This window comes from Hyaena hyaena, unplaced genomic scaffold (assembly GCF_003009895.1).
Source record: "Hyaena hyaena isolate Hyena2069 unplaced genomic scaffold, ASM300989v1 scaffold_199, whole genome shotgun sequence".
NCBI classification, from domain to species: domain Eukaryota; kingdom Metazoa; phylum Chordata; class Mammalia; order Carnivora; family Hyaenidae; genus Hyaena; species Hyaena hyaena.
In genome coordinates this window covers 9059-26588 of record NW_024080831.1, presented here as the reverse complement: position 1 = coordinate 26588, position 17530 = coordinate 9059, and the positions used below count along the sequence as shown (strand labels likewise).

Here is a 17530-nt window from a genome sequence, read left to right as displayed (position 1 = left end):
AGAGAGAGAGAGAGAGAGAGAGAGAGGGAGATTGGGAAGAGCAGAGAAAGAGGGAGACAGAGAATCCCAGTCAGGCTCTGCACTATCAGCACAGAGTCCGATGCGGGGCTTGAACTCACGAACCATGAGATCGTGACCTGAGCCCAAGTTAAGAGTTGGATGTTCAACTGGCTGAGCCACCTGGGCACCCCAACACACTTTAAATACATACAATTATATTCATCAGTCATTTCTCAATAAGCTTGGAATAAAAAAGAAACGTAGCTCTGTGACAAAACCCAATCCTTAAACCCTCCCCTCAAAAAACTGGGTCACAGGCATTGCAGTGCAGAAGTAGAGAAGAAATTGAAGGATCGCATGTGCAATATTTTAAGACTCAGCCTGGAAGTAGCACACATCACCTTCTCTCATATTCTCTAGGTGAATATGAGAATATGGTAACTTACATCATGTGGTAACTCCTAGCTTCAAGGAGGGGTAGGTATTAGAATTCCTAACGATGAAGGCTATTTCTCGGCTACCAGTCCATTAATATGAATCATGGTGCCCCAACCAGTCTGCAGGAAGGCATGGACTAGAGTGTAGGTCATCTAACTCTTGGTCCACAGCTCTTATTGCCAGATGAGCATTTCCGTATGCCAGGCTTTATGTCAGAGTACAGTGGTGGAAAGTTTTATAAAACAGTCTCCTAGGGGTGCTTGGGTGGCTCATCAGTTAATCATCTGACTCTTGATATCGGTTCAGGTCATGATCTTGCAGTGGTGAGACTGAGCCTTGCCTTGGGCTCAGCACTGGGTGTGGAGGCTGCTTGGGATTCTCTCTACCACTTTCTCTCTTCCCCTCCCCTTCTCATGCTCTCTCTCTCTCTTTCTCTCAAAATATGTAAACAAAACAAAACCTAAAAAAGTAGGCTAAATAGGAGGCAAAAAATTTGCATAATCTATTTAAAAATTTTTTTAAAATGTTTGTTGGGACGCCTGGGTGGCTTAGTTGGTTAACTGTCCAACTTTTGCTTAGGTCATGATCTCGTGGTTCGTGGGTTCAAGCCCCATGTCGGGCTCTGTGCTGACTGCCAGCTCAGAGCCTGGAGCCTGTTTCAGAGTCTGTGACTCCCTCTCTCTCTGACCCTCCCCTGCTCATGCTGTCTCCCTCTCTCTCTCTCCTAGAAATAAATAAAAATATAAAAAAAAAAGTTTGTTTATTTTTGAGAGACAGAGAGGCAGACCATGAGCAGGAAAGGAGCAGAGAGAGGGGGAGACACAGAATCCGAGGCAGGCTCCAGGCCCTGAGCTGTCAGCACAGAGCCCGATGTGGGGCTCAAACACACAAACTGCAAGATCATGACCTGAGCCAAAGCGGACGTTTAACCGACTGAGCCACCCAGGCACCCCTGCATCACCTATTTTTTAAAGATAAAAGATAAACAAATTTTGAACACATAACAAAGGATTCATTTCCTTTCGTATACAAAAAACTTTAAAAAATTAATAAAAATAACTCAATAGGGAAAATGGACAAAGGAAATACACCCACGAATAGAACACAGCACAAATAACACACAGGAAAAGAAATACAAATAACCCATCGATATATAAAAATATATCCTCACACATAACCAAAGAGATACAAATTAAAACAAGATACTTTAAAAACTCTATTAGAATGTCAAATATGTAAATGTTTGACAGTATTGGATATTGACAAGGGTACAGGGAAAGAGATACTCTTATACCATGTTGGGAGTAGAAATCGCTATTGAATTTTTGAAAATCAATTTACAACAACTATCAGAAGTTAATGTGCACATACATCTTGATCCTGCAATTCCACTCTCATACATTTATCCTAAGGATTTACTCACACAAATGAGCAAAGATATATAGATACCGGGATACTCAAGTTTTTATGTACAGGCATTTTGGGGGGATGAATGCACAGGAGTTTGATGGCTCTTTAATATTTTAAGAAACTGCTAGACTATTTTCCAGAGTCACTGTACCATTTTCCATTTCTACTGGTGGATTATGAGTGATCTATTTTCGTTTCCTTTTCCAAATTTAGCATTCTCACTATTTTATGATCTTTAAAAAATTTTGTGATCTTTATTTTTCCCACTTTAACATTTAAAAACATTTTTTATTTAAAAATTTTTTTTTATGGTTTTTTTTTTTCTTGGAGAGAGAGAGAGAGAGAGAGAGAGAGAGCGTGAGCAGGGGAGGGTCAGAGAGAGAGGGAGTCACAGACTCTGAAATAGGCTCCAGGCTCTGAGCTGGCAGTCAGCACCGAGCCCGACGCGGGGCTCGAACCCACGAACCGCGAGATCATGACCTAAGCGAAAGTCGGACGCTTAACCGACTAAGCCACCCAGGCGCCCCTAAAAACATTTTTTAATGTTTATTTAATTTTGAGAGACAGAGAGAGACAGAGCATGAGCAGGGGAGGGGGATAGAAAGAAGGAGGCACAGAATCTGAAACAGGTTCCAGGCTCCAAGCTTTCATTACAGAGCCCAATGTGGGGCTCGAGCCCATGAATTGTGAGATCATGACCTGAGCTGAAGTGGGATGCTTAACTGATGGAGCCACCCAGGCGCCCCTATTTTTCCCACCTTTAAACAAATTATCCACAGTCCATAGTTTATATTAGACTTCACTTTTTGTGCTGTACATTCTATGGGTTTTGACACATGCATGATATCTACCCTCCATTATAGTATTTCTTACCATTTTTTAATTTTAGCCATCCTAACTGGTGCATAGTGATATCTCATTGGTGGTTTTAATCTGCTTTTCCCTAATGGCTAATAATGTTGAACATATTTGCATGTGCTTATTTGCCATCTATAAATCTTATTTTATGAAATACTTTTCATGTCTGTTGCCCATTTTCTAATTGGATTTATTTTCTCTTTATTTTTGAGTGTTTTCTATACGATCTAGATACAAATCCTTTGTCAGATCTATGGTTTGCAAGTATTTCCTCCCAGTCTGTAGCTTGCTTTTTTATCCTCTGAACACGGTCTTTCACAGAGCAAAAGTTTTATTTTACTTACTTTTATTTTTGTTTACTTTTTACTTTTTTAAGTTTATTTATTTTGAGAGAGAGAGATGAGAGAGAGAGAAAGCAAGTGGGGGAAGGGCAGGGAGAAGGAGAGAGAAGGAGAATCCCAAGCAGGCTCTGCCCTGTCAGCACAAAGCCTGATGTAGGGCTCAAACCCACAAAACACAAGATCATGACCTAAGCCGAAATCAAGAATACGATGCTTAACCAACTGAGCCACTGAGGCTCCCCTATTTATTTTCTTTTTAGATAGATAGAGAGAGAGAGAGAGGGAGTTGGGGAGAGGGACTGTGGGGGGGGGGGGAGAGAGAGAGAGAGAGAGAGAGAATCTTAAGGAGGCTCCATGCTCAGTGTGGAGACTGACTCAGGGCTTGATCCCCTGACCCTCGAATCATGACCTGAGCCAAAATCAAGAGTCACTCAAGTGACTAAGCCGCCCGGGTGTTCCACAAAAGTTTTAATTTTGCTGGAATCTCAATTACCATCATTTTTTTTTTCCCCAAATGGATCATGCCTTTGGTATTATATGTAAAAACTCTTTCCCTAGCTCTACTTCCCTGTATTAGTTTCCTAGGGTCACCATAACAGATCACCACAAACTTGGTGACTTACAGAAGAGTAAAGTATTTTCACCTCCTACTATAGTAGAATAATCACTAATTATTTTTTCTGTACGCCTTATCCTGTCATCTCTCTAAATATAAAAATTATTCTTGAGTTTTGCCCCCCCCTTTTATTTTTGCTATTAGCTTTGTTTCCTTGGGTGTAAATTCTTCTGTTTGTTCAAGTTGTGGTCTATGTCAGATTATATCTGTTGATACTTAGCCCTCTATCTATTTTTCTATATTCTCTTTCATTCCTGACCCTGGGTGTCTGAAATGACATATCCTAGACTCCCTTGGCAGATGAACTTCTGTTAGGTTCTGCAAAGGGGAGACGGCTGTGCCAGACTGAAAGGGGAAAGAGAGAGGAGCTCTTGCGTTTCTTCTAGTGTCCCTGGTAGTGTCAGTGGCCCTAGGAGCTGTTCAGTGCAGCGTGGACAGAGGCCATTTCCCAACCTCTGGGCAGCACCTTCTCCTTTCCTTTGCTTCTCTAGCATTTCCAAAATGTTTGGGAGACATTCTTCAATTAAAACAGTATTTGGTATCAGGAGTGGCCCCAGGACACAGATGCTCAAAGATACGAATCTAGGGTTGCTTCTCTGGCCTTCTTGCAATGAAAGTGCATTACCCTTAGTCCAAAGCATGAGTGACAAAATAGATCTTAGATTAGTCTCCGAGGTGGCCTTGAATGACATGCAGTTAAAGTCAGACTTTCTCCTTTTATAACCAAGAATGTTTCCTTTTCTTGCCATGTGTAGGTATTTGGGGACGGAGCAGAGAGCTGCAGGGTTCACTGTGTACTGTCCTGCTCCAGTGTTCTGGGTTATTTTTCAAAACATAGTGATTATGCTTAATTATTTCAATGGAGATTGTTTTTTTTAATGGCAATTAAACAAAAATATATGGCAATATTTAGCCATACTTATGGGAAACTCAGTCATGTGGCCTGTTTTTTTTAATATTTCCATTCACAAGCTGACGGGGGATTGAACTGCAGCTAACACACCCTAGAGGAAATGGTCACGTTCAGATGATTATTTCACGCTAGGTAGTAACAGTTCCATCCTGGGAAAAAAGACTAGCCACGAGGCACTCCTGGCTGAAGGCTGTTCAGTTACGGTCTCTGAGCCAGTATGCCACAGATTGCGTCTTTCCACAGGGTGACCTTTGTAGTAGATGGCGGATTTCCCTGAGGTCTCAAAATGACAGGCTTTCACAACGTCACTGGCTGACAGCCAGACCCAGGACACTCCTGCTGTGCTTTTGGGGCTAAAGTCACCCCACCTTGTGCAACAGTTAAAGCCTGCTGTAAACAGCTGCATTCCCAGAAAGCTGGGAGAGAAAATACTTCTTTTTTGGGCCAACCCCAAAGCAACACTGAAGTACAAGAGTGATTTTTACGGTTTCACAAGCCATCAGGAAGGAGTGAGGGACATGAGGTGTTAGAAAGCATACAAGTTTCGTAGTCAGAGAGATCAAATCTTAGATCGGCGCCTTGGTCAAGTCACTTCACATCACAGAACTCCAGATGCCTTACGTGTAAAAAACGTGGCAGCTATAACTATCTCTCAGGGGAGATTAAATATGATCACTTTCCTATTCATTGATTCAACACTTTTTATTGCTTACCTCGTACCAGATCATATTCTAGGGCCAGGGCACACAACACTGAACAGAGCGAAGCTCCTGTTCTCATGAAGTTCCTATTGTAATGAGGAGACACAGATAGTAACAAACCGAAAGTGATATAATTGAGAGTAGCTACAGTTTCTGTTTTCTCCTTGCGCCAATCTACCTGGTAAACTATATTAGACCTTGTTTTTCCAGGCCCCTTATCGAAACCAGTGGGCCCTTGGAAAGGGACTCATGACTCCAATCTCAATGGCCCAATGTGACTTTTTCTTCTTCTTCTTCTTTTTTTTTTTTTTTAAATATTTTTATTTATTTCTAGGAGAGAGAGAGAGAGAGCGTGAGCAGGGGAGGGTCAGAGAGAGAGGGTGTCACAGACTGAAACAGGCTCCAGGTTCTGAGCTGGCAGTCAGCACAGAGCCCGACGCGGGGCTCGAACCCACAAACCGCGAGATCATGACCTAAGCGAAAGTCGGACGCTTAACCGACTAAGCCACCCAGGCGCCCCTCTTCTTCTTCTTTTTAATGATTATTATTTTGAGAGAGAGAAAGCACATGTGCATGCATGCACAAGCTGGAGAGGGGCACAGAGAGAGAGAGAAGGAGAGAGAGAGAGAGAGAGAGAGAGAGAGAGAGAGAATCTGAAGCAGGCTCTGTGCTGACAGCCAGGGGCCTGACGTGGGGCTTGGTCTGGTGACAGTGAGATCATGACCTGAGCTGGAATCAAGAGTCGGCTGCTTAACCACCCAGGTGCCTCATTATGTGACTTCTCTAGAAAATTTGCGTATTAGCAGGAGTCCAAGGCCTTAGATCAGACTTTTGTTTTACTTTGCTGTGGACTTTTAGGCTTTGTGTGGCCAGCAGAGGTGGCGTTTGGGGACAGGCAGACACTTGCCTACCTCTGCCTGAGAACATTATGTTTCCGCATGTCTTGCAGAAGCTGCTGTTGGGACCCTGAGCCCTAGCTGGGGTCATGATTTAATGCCTGAGAATTCATGGTTTGCAGGAGCCAGTTCTGATCTTGCATTTGAAAAACCAAACGTGGGTTTGCCAAGAAAGAGTCTAAGGAAATGAGTGTTGCCACTTTAAACCCAAGCCTTTGAGGAACACCCATGTTGGTGGCACCCTCCAGTCTTCCAGGCCAATCCCAGCCCTGGGCTGGGTTCCCCAAGGGGCAGATTAGGCAATATGCTTAGGCCATTGGCAAAACAAGGACTCACATGCCCATAAAAAGTTAGATTTCCAAACCTTATCTGGAATTTTGGAGCCAGAAAATCTTGAAAGATGATATTCTAATATTATATCTTATGTAAGTTTTCTGTTGTGTTGAATTTGAATTACATAGGGTTGGGGGCTCCATAATCTTTCGGAATGCAGCACCTTTAAAGATCTTAATCGGGCACTGCCACGCACCGCTTCAGAAACTTCTCTTTACCTCAGTTCTCAGAATTAACACGCAAAGTCTTCCCCACATCTGGGGTCCAGGCCAGAGAATGGAGGATATATTCTAATTTTTGCTTTATTGCAGCGTTCTCCTTTCTGAAGTTTTGTGTCTGAACCACACAATGTCACACTTGACATTGTGAGCAGCGAGCAGGTGTGCGGTGGTGGTGGTAATCGGTGTCCCTGACTTCTTAGGGCAAATCCATGGGGAGAGGGAGGTCTCCTGGACCACCCGGCAATTCATTTTACAAGAGGAAGTTCTCGTGCATATGCAGAGATAGCTTGTAGCTTGTTTTCTTTTTTCTGGTCTTGATCCTTGCCTCATCTTCTGCTCCCATTGTAGGAGGCAAAAGTAAGAGCCAAGAACTGAGAATGTGGATGTTGTGACTGTGGATCCACTTGGCTTCCCAAGCCCAAGGGGGGTTGCAGCAGGTTCCCCAGGGTGGAGACCTGAGGCAGCTGCCATGGGCAAGGCGCCTGCCCACTGGCCTCTGGGCCTTGCAGGGTTAGCCAATGGGAAGGGACGACCGTGGGGTGGGGACAGCCTGCCCCCATGAGTACCAGGCAGCCGAGGCTGGACCATCTCCTCACTTCCATCCTGACTGTGGTCCGTGGGTCTGATTCTACACCTGCGGGTAAGATCAAGTTGATCACGGTTCCAGGCTGGGGGTGGGCATGGCTGCCTTGCAGGGGCACCTCTGGCTGGGGAATGCCCATCTCTTGTCCTGGCAGAATTCTGGTGAGGGTGGCACTGGTGGAGGCAGACAGGTCTTGGGCTCCTTCCACGAGAAAGGGAGCTGTTCCTCTGGTCAAAAATGCCTGGGACCATCTTGAATTTTGCCCAATTCACGCTGTGGCAAGATGCCTACGCAGAGAAAAGGTTGGGATCTGTGAGGAGGGAGGGATGGGCCAGTGATAGAGTTCAATTAAATGAGAGGAGAAGGAAATCACTCCTCAGCTGGACCAGGTAGGCAAGGAAAGAAGTAGGCCAGGAAAGTAAGTAGCTCGGGAAAGCCTGCACTCTGACCTCAAGCTGAGTCTGGAACCCAGCTCTACTAGTTGCCTTTTCTCAGCAACTATTGATTGAGCAGGTTCTGTAGGCCAGACACTGGGCAGAGTTAGTGAGATACAAAGGTGAGAGAGACATATTAATTGTCTGGATTTGAGGGAATCTATAAATACGGGAATTTCTTCACAGGTGTGGGGATATCTCACAGGATGACTGAGACATTCAAGTGAAGTAACGTGAGCTTGGTGTATACTGAAAATTTAGGAAAATCTTATTTTTAGAAAACATTTTCTGGCAGAAATCAGTGAGTCTGCCTGGCCTTTGCCAAGCCTGATCCTGCTCGCCCCAGCGAGTGCTGCATCTGAGGCATCTGGTTGTTTTCAGTGTAGAGGCAGATATCAGAGCAGGAGGGATTTTAGAGATCAGGCCATCCCTCCTGTGTCAGTGGATGTGGATCCCTGGTCTGGAGAGGTTCTGGTTTTCAGACCAGTCCTCACAAGGAATGTAGCCACCTCAGTCCTGGTGACTTCCTCCATTAGGGGTAAGGCCAACTCCTCCAGACAAGATAGTGGAGCAGGGGAGCCCTTTATGTTGGTAGAACATGCCCACAGGAACGCTGAGTGTGTCAGCTTTGCTCTTGAAGCAGAGACATGGAGAGGGAGTCCTGCGGTTTTTTTTTTTTAATGTTTTATTTATTACTAGGAGAGAGAGAGAGAGACAGCGTGAGCAGGGGAGGGTCAGAGAGAGAGGGAGATACAGAATCCGAAACAGGCTCCAGGCTCTGAGCTGGCAGTCAGCACAGAGCCCGATGCGGGGCTCGAACCCACGAACCGGAAGATCATGACCTAAGCGAAAGTCGGACGCTTAACCGACTAAGCCACCCAGGCGCCCCGGGAATCCTGCGGTTTAATTGGCAGTCCTTGTTGCCTCCCTCCCTTAACTCTTGAGGAGTCCTAAAGAGAGACACAGGACTTGCTTCCTGTCCGTTCGGAGATGGCTGCAGGAACAAACCTTCCACCTACTCCTTGTCAAGCCAAGAGATTAGTGGCCTGACTTGGCTGAAGTCAGAAGGTAGAAGCTTTGGAGAACAGAAGTTTTCAATCAGGATTTTTTTCATGTGGAGAGAGACTGGTCCTAAAAATCCATTGGAAGGATGTTCTAGTTTACTAGTTTTTGAGAATACATGCATCTCTCTCTCTCTCTCTCTCTCTCTCTCTCTCTGTGTGTGTGTGTGTGTGTGTGTGTGTGTGTGTGTGTGTGTGTGTGTGTTGGGCATGGGGATGCTGACAGCTCTCCTAGGGTTGCATGAAAGCTTCCAGGTAAGGGGTGCCTGAGTGGCTCAGTTAGTTAAGCACCTGACTTTGGCTCAGGTCACGGTCTCATGGTTTGTGAGCTCATGCTCCTCATTGGGCCGTTGCCTGTCAGCACAGAACTCACTTCAGATCCTCTGTTCCCCTCTCTGCCCCTCCCCTTCTCTCTCTTAGAAATAAATAAAAAATTAAAAAAGGAAAAGATTCTCTCTCTCTCTTTCTCTCCTGCTCATACTCTCTCTCAAATAAAAGGGGAAAAAAAGAAAAAAAATAGAAAAAAAAAGAAATCTTTCAGGCAATCCTCCTGGGAGCTAGACCAAGCTGAGTTGATTCCTGATTCTGTCATTCATCATTAGGTTGTACCATGTGAAACTCCCAATATTCTACCACTTTGAACCTTCAAAAATGGCAATTGCATGTAACCCACAAGAGTTTTCTGATTTTTTTTCCTTCTCAGCCGCTCAGCCCTTGATACTGAAAGTTGTGTGATCTTAAGCCAGCATTCTGGTTTCTTCAAGTCTCAGACTCTTCTCTATAGTAGAATCAAGAGCAGGGCCATGGGGAAAGTTACATGAAATAACGTTTGAAAGTGCCTCATGCAATTTCTACTCCAAAGTGTCCTTGCCAATTTCAAAGCGTTCTCATGTCCTTGCTCTTACATGATTGCATTAGCAGATCCCGGAGCTGAGTCTGAGAAGGCTTTTTAGAAGCCATGCAGTGTGATGGGAAGCTCATGGGGTTTGGAAGTCAGAACAGGAATCTCTCAGGGGTCACGTCCTGAATGTCTCACTTTCCCCATCTCTAAAGTTGGCATTATTTTCTTTGATTCATGGAGTTCTTATAAAAATTAAAATAAATAATATATAAAATAATGTGTGAAAGCTCCTGGTGTGGGAGATGGACTCTATGAGGATCTAATAAGTGTATACTTTGCCTTCTCCTTAACCTCCTGTTTGTAAAAGCAGGGCAGGGGTGAGATGATTTCTGGGGTTCATTTCAGCTCTCAGGGACTGAGTGATCTGTGCTTTAATGACCTTTTCTGCTGCAAGGGTTGGCGCAGATTTGCTGACCTTTTCCCCCAATACTGTTCTGTTTCCTGCCAGTCCTAAAGGAGACTGCATCCTGTATTTCACAAGTTCTGCTGCTGTTACTGAGATTCCAGCAGGTCAAAGTGGAATTTCTTACATATTAAATTTTTTTAAACATTTATTCATCTTTAAGAGTTAGAAAGGTAGAGCATGAGCAGGGGAGAGGCAGAGAGAGTGGGAGACATAGAATCAGAAGCAGGCTCCAGGCTCTGAGTTGTCAGCCCAGAGCCTGATGCGGGGCTCAAACTCAGGGATCACAAGAGCATGACCTGAGCTGAAATCAGACGCTTACTGGACTGAGCCACCCAGGTGCCCCTGGAATTTCTTATATATTTTAACATTGAAGATGAGAGATCATAATATGGCCCTGTAGGATTCAGAGAACATCACTGGCCATCCCTCATATAATTTTAAGAATGAACGGATCCGTGCCTATATATGGTATACCACGAGAGCTAGTACAGTGGAAAGAACATGGGCTTTGGATTTTAAATTGCACCTCCACACTCTTTTCCTTGTTATGCATGGGCAGAAGTTACTAATCCTCTCTGGTCCTGGGATTTCTCTTGTGGGAATTGAGCCCTACTTCCTGTAGTAGTAGGGCTGAAATAAAATTAAAGGGCAGGTAAATGTACAGTGGTGGTCCATAGCAGGGGGTCCATAAATATTTGTTAGTTTCCCTTCTCTTCACTTATATGTGTGGAAGTTTATAAAATACTTCATACTTTTAGTCAATCGGTTCTCACAGTAAGATTGTGAAATAGGCTGGGTAAGGATTAATATCATTAATAATCACATTTGGAGGCAAAGAGCATGAGATTGAGAGGTGGGGTGGAGCTAAGTAAGTCACTCAGTGAATTAATGGTGGGGCCTAGACTAGAATCCAGGGCACTTGCATTGTAATCTGGAGGGTTTTTCATGCTATTTTTCTTATATCCGCCATCCCATGGAGTGGAATGTGAAAAGGCAGATGTGTGATCCTGATGCTTTTTTTTCGCCCTCTTCTGAACTATGCCTAAGACTCTATCTATTTTTGGGCTTTGAAAGACCAGGATTTGATTTCCAGCTTCTCTTCATTAAAGAGTTCTAGGATCTTGGGCAAGTCAGTTACTTGTCCAACTTTCCTGAATCCGCTTTCCTCATCTCTAAAATGGATACAGTCATAGCTAACATTTTTTAAGCACTGATATGGGCCATGCCCTGTTCTATGTACCTTATGTGGATTATGCCACTTAATCCTCAATAAATATATGACTGAAGCACACTACAGGTATGAACAAATTATTCTCACCCAAGCACCAAGATCATAGAGCATGTGATGCTGTTTTCTTTCACTCTGTCTCTCAAAATGGTTGTGAAGATTACATGAGACATTTTAGGCAAGAACTTTACAATGGAGTTCTACAGAAACAAAATTATAAGTGTAAGTTGGGAGTTAGCTTCATGATCCATGTAAATTTTCTTTATAGGCACCTGAGTCTTATAGTTTCGTTTAAGAGTGTTCTCCGTTGTAGAAATAGAAGTCTTTCAAAATCAAAGTGTAACAATTGCCATATCTAAACAAAGAACCAAAGTAATTTTGGAATGCATTTTTTTTAAAGTGGCACTTCTGCACTGGCCTTCAATTGCTATCAATTGCTGATTTTTTCCACTCAGAACTATGTTAGAAGACACTTTCTCCTGCAACCAGAATCTGTTCTTAGAACCAGAAACTTCCTAGAATTGTGTACGCATCTTCACCCCACCCCCTTTTTTCAGTACTTCCTCCACCCATGTCACAGTCATGGAACCCAGACTGGTTGTCCCTGTTAGTGGAGAAATCTGTCCATAACACTGAAGTGTTGAGGGTAGAAAGCCTTCCCTTGGGCTGGGAGAATAGAATCTTGATTTTTCAAAGAGAAGGAGAAACCGGAGAACTCCACACACCCCCCAACTCTTCCTTCACACTCCCCCAACAGGTTGGAGATCTCCTTTTTATCTTTGGGTCTTTCCATAACTGCCTCCACCAGTTCTCGCATTCTGGATTCTGTCTTCTCATCACCCTGTGGAAAAGAACACAGCCTCATAGATTCTGCCCTCCTCATTTCTGGAGAAAGCAGGCGCAGAACCTCTCAGAGGTCTTCTTGGGACTTGTAATGCTAACCTCAGAAGGAGAAAGGGTGAAGGTGACAGTGAGAAATTTTAAATGCATATGAAGTCTTAAAAGCCTCAGAACAAGTATTCTTCCTAAATACAAAAAGGACTTGGCTGCCCTCTCTTTCTTGGCTTCTAATCTCTGTCTTCTTATTTTGGGGCAAGCCAAGCCTATGCTGTGGCTCATTTTATTTCTAGGAGCTATGGACTATATCCTCCTGAGCCTTTGAAATCAGTAGAGGGCGACAATGGCACACGTAGATGGAAAGAGGGAGCCTTGGCTTGAGTTTCACCACTACTGCGGAGGAGACCGCGTTCTTCCAGTCCTTTCTGTCTCAGCTGCTGTGTTGTTCGATCTCTACCCCTCCTTCTCTCTATCAGTCTACCTCATTCTTAATTCTCACGTTATTTATAAGATCATATTTGATCTTTGCTAATAATCCATCACCTCAATAGTGAGGGAAAAGATGAACTAAACGTGTCTTTAAACAGCTAGTCTTCAAACAGGGAGAAATCATTTGTGTATTTTAGATCACTGCTTACATGAAAACAAAATACCGAAGATGAAATAAAGAGTGAAATTTAAAATATATCAAACACTAGAAGATAATAGAATATTTACCAAAACATAGAATGACTAAGAACCGTTTAAAACCTAGAGGCAAAGAAAAATATCAACAGAGTTGACTTTAAAAACTAAAACTTCTGACACTTAAAAATCAGGATAAACAAAAGAATAATCAACAGAATAATCACTCAAGAAAATAATCATGGCATATATGATAAAGTGTTGATACCAAGAGCTCACACAAATTGATTCAAAAGCACATTCTGTCTCTAATAAATTAAGTGACAAAAATCACTAACAGATTGTGCAATGAGTGAGGAAATTAAATTAGCATAGGTAATTAAGTTAGAAAACAGGGTTTTAATAAAATGTACAACTCACTAATGATCAAAGTAGCAAGGTACCATTTCTTTTGTCCCCTAAACTAACAACAACAAAAATAGGCTTTTAAAAATTTTGTTGGTGAGAGTAGTTAATAGGCTCTCTAACACATGACCTAGTAACAGTATAACAAACTGCAATTTGGAAATATGCATCAAGAGCCTTAAAAATGTTCATACCTTTTGGTTCAATACTTTTATTTCTGGGAATATGTCATAACAGAATATGAGTTGAGGATAAGCTACATGACCGAGGATATTAGTTATGGATTTTAAAATAAAACTTTACAATGGAAGTAAGCTAAAAGTACAACACAATAGAAATGGTTCCATATATTTGACCATATCCCTCCCTTTGATGAACTAGCACACACATAGTTAAAATGGTGATTATGTGACCTGGAAAATGACAATACAAAAATTGGGGAATAAAATTCCTGTGCAAAGTATGTTTTTCATTGTGTTTAAAAATAAACTGAGGAAGTCTTGGGTCTGGGGATCCTTTTGTTTTCTGTGGCTTCCAAAATGTTTATGTTATTAGTTGTAGTGAATCCATGTGTGTGTCTATATCTACACCTACACCTACACCTACACCTACATCTATCTATCTATCTATCTATCTATCTATCTATCTATCTATCTATCTACCTATGAAAAATGAATATATAGGAATAAATGATGGGTTGGTAGAATCACATTGAGGCAGCACTACAGAGCCCCAGGTGATGGGACATAGAAGTGGGATTCTAGACACCATGCACATCTTTGGGGGTAAAATTGCCAATCAGGGTCTTTCCTGCATCCCTCATGGAGGAACTGTCTCCTGAAACCAAACCAATTCTGGCAATCTTGTATAACCCTTGAGAGATAAACAAACTGATGAAAAATAGTGAGCCTTTGGAGTAGAAAATTACTCATGGACTGTGTTTAACTTAGAGCCATGTTCTTGGGGTTTGGCACCTTTCACACTCCACAAAGGGTTTTAGTGATGACTGTAATCCGGGATTCTAGGACCTGTTCCTCTCTCTGTGGTGCTTTCACTCAACTCCCTGATGAGAGAAGGTTGGGAAGATGAAGAAGCTGGCTATTACTGGTAGCGGACTAAGATCACCCAAATATCAGAGGCAGAAACTGGGAGGTGATGAGTATATATATATATATAAAGGCATTTTCTAGGAGGGGGATATGAAGGAACGGTTCTGGGAAGGGTATCCCCGGCCACCTGTACCACTTGAACTTTTTGCTAGGGCTCCCAGAATACATATTTCATTTTTTTTTAAAGGTTTTTATTTATTTCTGAGAGAGAGAGAGAGAGAGAGACAGCATGAGGGGGGGGGGGGTCAGAGAGAGAAGGAGATGCAGAATCCAAAAGAGGCTCCAAGCTCTGAGCTAGCTGTCAGCACAGAGCCCAATGCGGGGCTCAAACCCATGAACCGTGAGACTCATGCAAGGGGTCAGTGGATATCCTCATGGGACAGTGTGTCTCTGGTTGTCTGACTAACTCAGGGAAAGGCTATGCGTGTGTACCTTGTGCAAAAATGTGTTTATATGTGTGTGCACTCATGTGTATGTATATATGTGTATGTGTGCATGTACACGTGCAATAATCCAAAGGGTCCATCATGTGATCCAGGAGATGGTGAGAGGAAGAAAGAATAAAGAAGAAAGGAGGAAGAACAAACTTAGAAATGAAGGAGAGGGAAGTAGAGAAGAAAAAGGAGGCAGAGAGAGGAGAGATACTGGTTAGAGTCGAAGGAGTTTATCGGAGCCATCATCCTTGGAAAACTTAAGGGATGGAGTATTGACAAATGGACTCTTGGGAACTGGGTCCAAGGAGCCTGGTCCTGTGCTCAGACATGAGGTAATTGGAAAAGGGTCATCCTGCCCTCACTGAACTCACAATCTGTTGAGCAAAGGAGATTATGCACAGAGAGTAATGCTAAGTATGACAAATTTCAGGGCAGAAAGAGATCAAGGTGGGTGGAAATGGTTAGAACAGTCTTCTGGAAGCCATGAGCATCGAGAGAGCAGGTCTCAGAAGTGGACGCTGCTGAGACGGCCCCCGTCCTGCGTAGGTCCTGCTGGGGTGTGCTGTGTGGGGTCTGCTCCCATGGCTGACGCTGCGGATCTGGGTTCCAGGCTCAGGATGCTGTTGCTACGAGCTGTTCTACTGCTACTAGTCCTGCCCACTCACGGCCAGGACTCCGAGACAGAAGGGCCTGGAGCCGTGGTTCCCCTGCCAAAGGGGGCCTGCACAGGTTGGATGGCAGGCATCCCGGGGCATCCCGGCCACAATGGGACCCCAGGCCGGGATGGCAGAGATGGCACTCCTGGCGAAAAGGGTGAGAAAGGAGATCCAGGTAAGAACAAGGTTTTTGGCTTCCATTGTCACAGACTTCTGCTGGGTGGAGGAAGCATTAGCTATTGGCTAAGGTCTAGACACAGGGAGGAAGCAAACTTATTTTCTGTGACCCATAAGCAAACTGAAGTGGATTTGGGGTTTACCTCTGGTGATGAGAATAGGTGGTACCTGTAAAACTAGTACCCTAAACTCTGCTCTATCCACATCACGTTCCCTGTACTCTTTCCCATCCCCACCTTATCCGTCACTATTCCCAGTCTGTTCACATTCATGTTTCCGTTCATTTCCACTAAATTCCCATTCCATCCAGGGGCATTCACATGTAACACACACTCTTGCAGCTCACGATCTTGCTCTTGGGGAACTCGGTCTAGTTAAGGTGCTGAGTCGAATGCACAAGGCTGTTAAGGATTACTACAAGAAAGTCTATTCCAAATATGCCAAATTGAATGTGGACTAATGCCCAAAGTGTGGAACCAAGAGAAAATGCTCTCAATGCAGATCTGGATTATTAACAATGAAGGCTTTAAGGAGGAGATGGGGCTTGAGCCAGACAGAATGTTTAAGGGTTGTGTAGGATAGAGGGAGGGCATTCCAGACAGAGGAGATAGAAGAGCAAAAAGTATGGTTGGTTGAGCCAACATATGAAGGGTTGGTAGGGTGGAGGGTTTATGATGGAGACTTACAGGGAATGAGGTTGGAGGTGAATCTATGGGACCCTGCTGTGGGATGTAGAAGGAGAAGGTATAACTCATCTCTTTGGGAGCTCCCATTGTTCCCTGCTCTGTAAGTCAGGCAGGCTGTGGGTAAGGGAGATAAGGACCGTGTTTTAGGTTAGAACTTAACCGAGGCAGGAGTTCTGTCTGGTTCTGTGGCCATTGAAGTCTTCTCGTTCTCTAGGTCTTGTTGGCCCTAAGGGTGACACTGGTGAAACTGGAGTAACTGGGATTGAAGGTCCCCGAGGCTTTCCAGGAGTCCCAGGCAGGAAAGGAGAACCTGGAGAAAGTGCCTATGTATACCGCTCAGCATTTAGTGTGGGATTGGAGAGCCGGGTCACTGTCCCCAATGTCCCCATTCGCTTTACCAAAATCTTCTACAATCAGCAAAACCACTATGATGTCACCACTGGAAAATTCTACTGCAACATTCCTGGGCTGTACTACTTTGCCTACCACATCACAGTCTACTTGAAGGATGTCAAGGTCAGCCTCTACAAAAGAGACAAGGCAATGCTCTTCACCTATGACCAGTACCAGGAGAAGAATTTGGACCAGGCCTCTGGCTCTGTGCTCCTCCATCTGGAAACAGGAGATGAAGTCTGGCTCCAGGTGTATGGGGATGGGGACTTTAATGGGCTCTACGCGGATAACGTCAATGACTCCACCTTCACAGGCTTTCTTCTCTACCACGACACCATTTGATCACAACTAAGTGAGAACCTCCACTGGGCCAAACAGCTCAAAATGGAAGAACAGTCTACAGGTTTTCAGTGTAGTTATGAGATTACTTTTATTACCTAGTTAGAGGGCTCTGAACATTATTCATTCATTTACTCATTCATTCATCAAGTGCTTTTTAAAAAAATTATATACTATGTTCCCAGTCCTGAAGAAGACATGGTCCCTGGTGTCAAGGATCTGCTATGTACTAGCAATGAAAAGTTAATAACATTTCCTGGGGTGTTTTGCACGCACGGTGAAATAGCTGACTAGCGTAAAGTATTTCACAGTGTTATTCTGTGTCCACTGTTTTTCCTCATATTCATGCCAAGCCTGTGAGGTTCATAGGAAAGGTATTATTCTCCTCTTTTTACACGTGGGTCCTGAGCCTGAGAGAGTTAAGTGACTGTGTACGGGGACATAGGTATTAAGCGGCAGTGTTAGGAATCAAACCCATCTATAGACCTTCTCCCCTAGACCCTGCCCTTTTTTAGGAGTACATGGCCTCT

General features: G+C 43.8%; 1 protein-coding gene across 1 annotated transcript; it reads left to right on the top strand.

Moving 5' to 3' along the window:
• The first annotated feature begins 14924 nt into the window (after positions 1–14924).
• On the top strand, positions 14925–17003 carry ADIPOQ (adiponectin, C1Q and collagen domain containing). The gene is made up of 2 exons (XM_039241712.1): positions 14925–15580; positions 16483–17003. The coding sequence occupies exons 1-2, from the start codon at positions 15157–15159 to the stop codon at positions 17001–17003; spliced, it is 945 nt and encodes a 314-aa protein (XP_039097643.1). The 5' UTR covers positions 14925–15156.
• Positions 17004–17530: the final 527 nt, after the last annotated feature.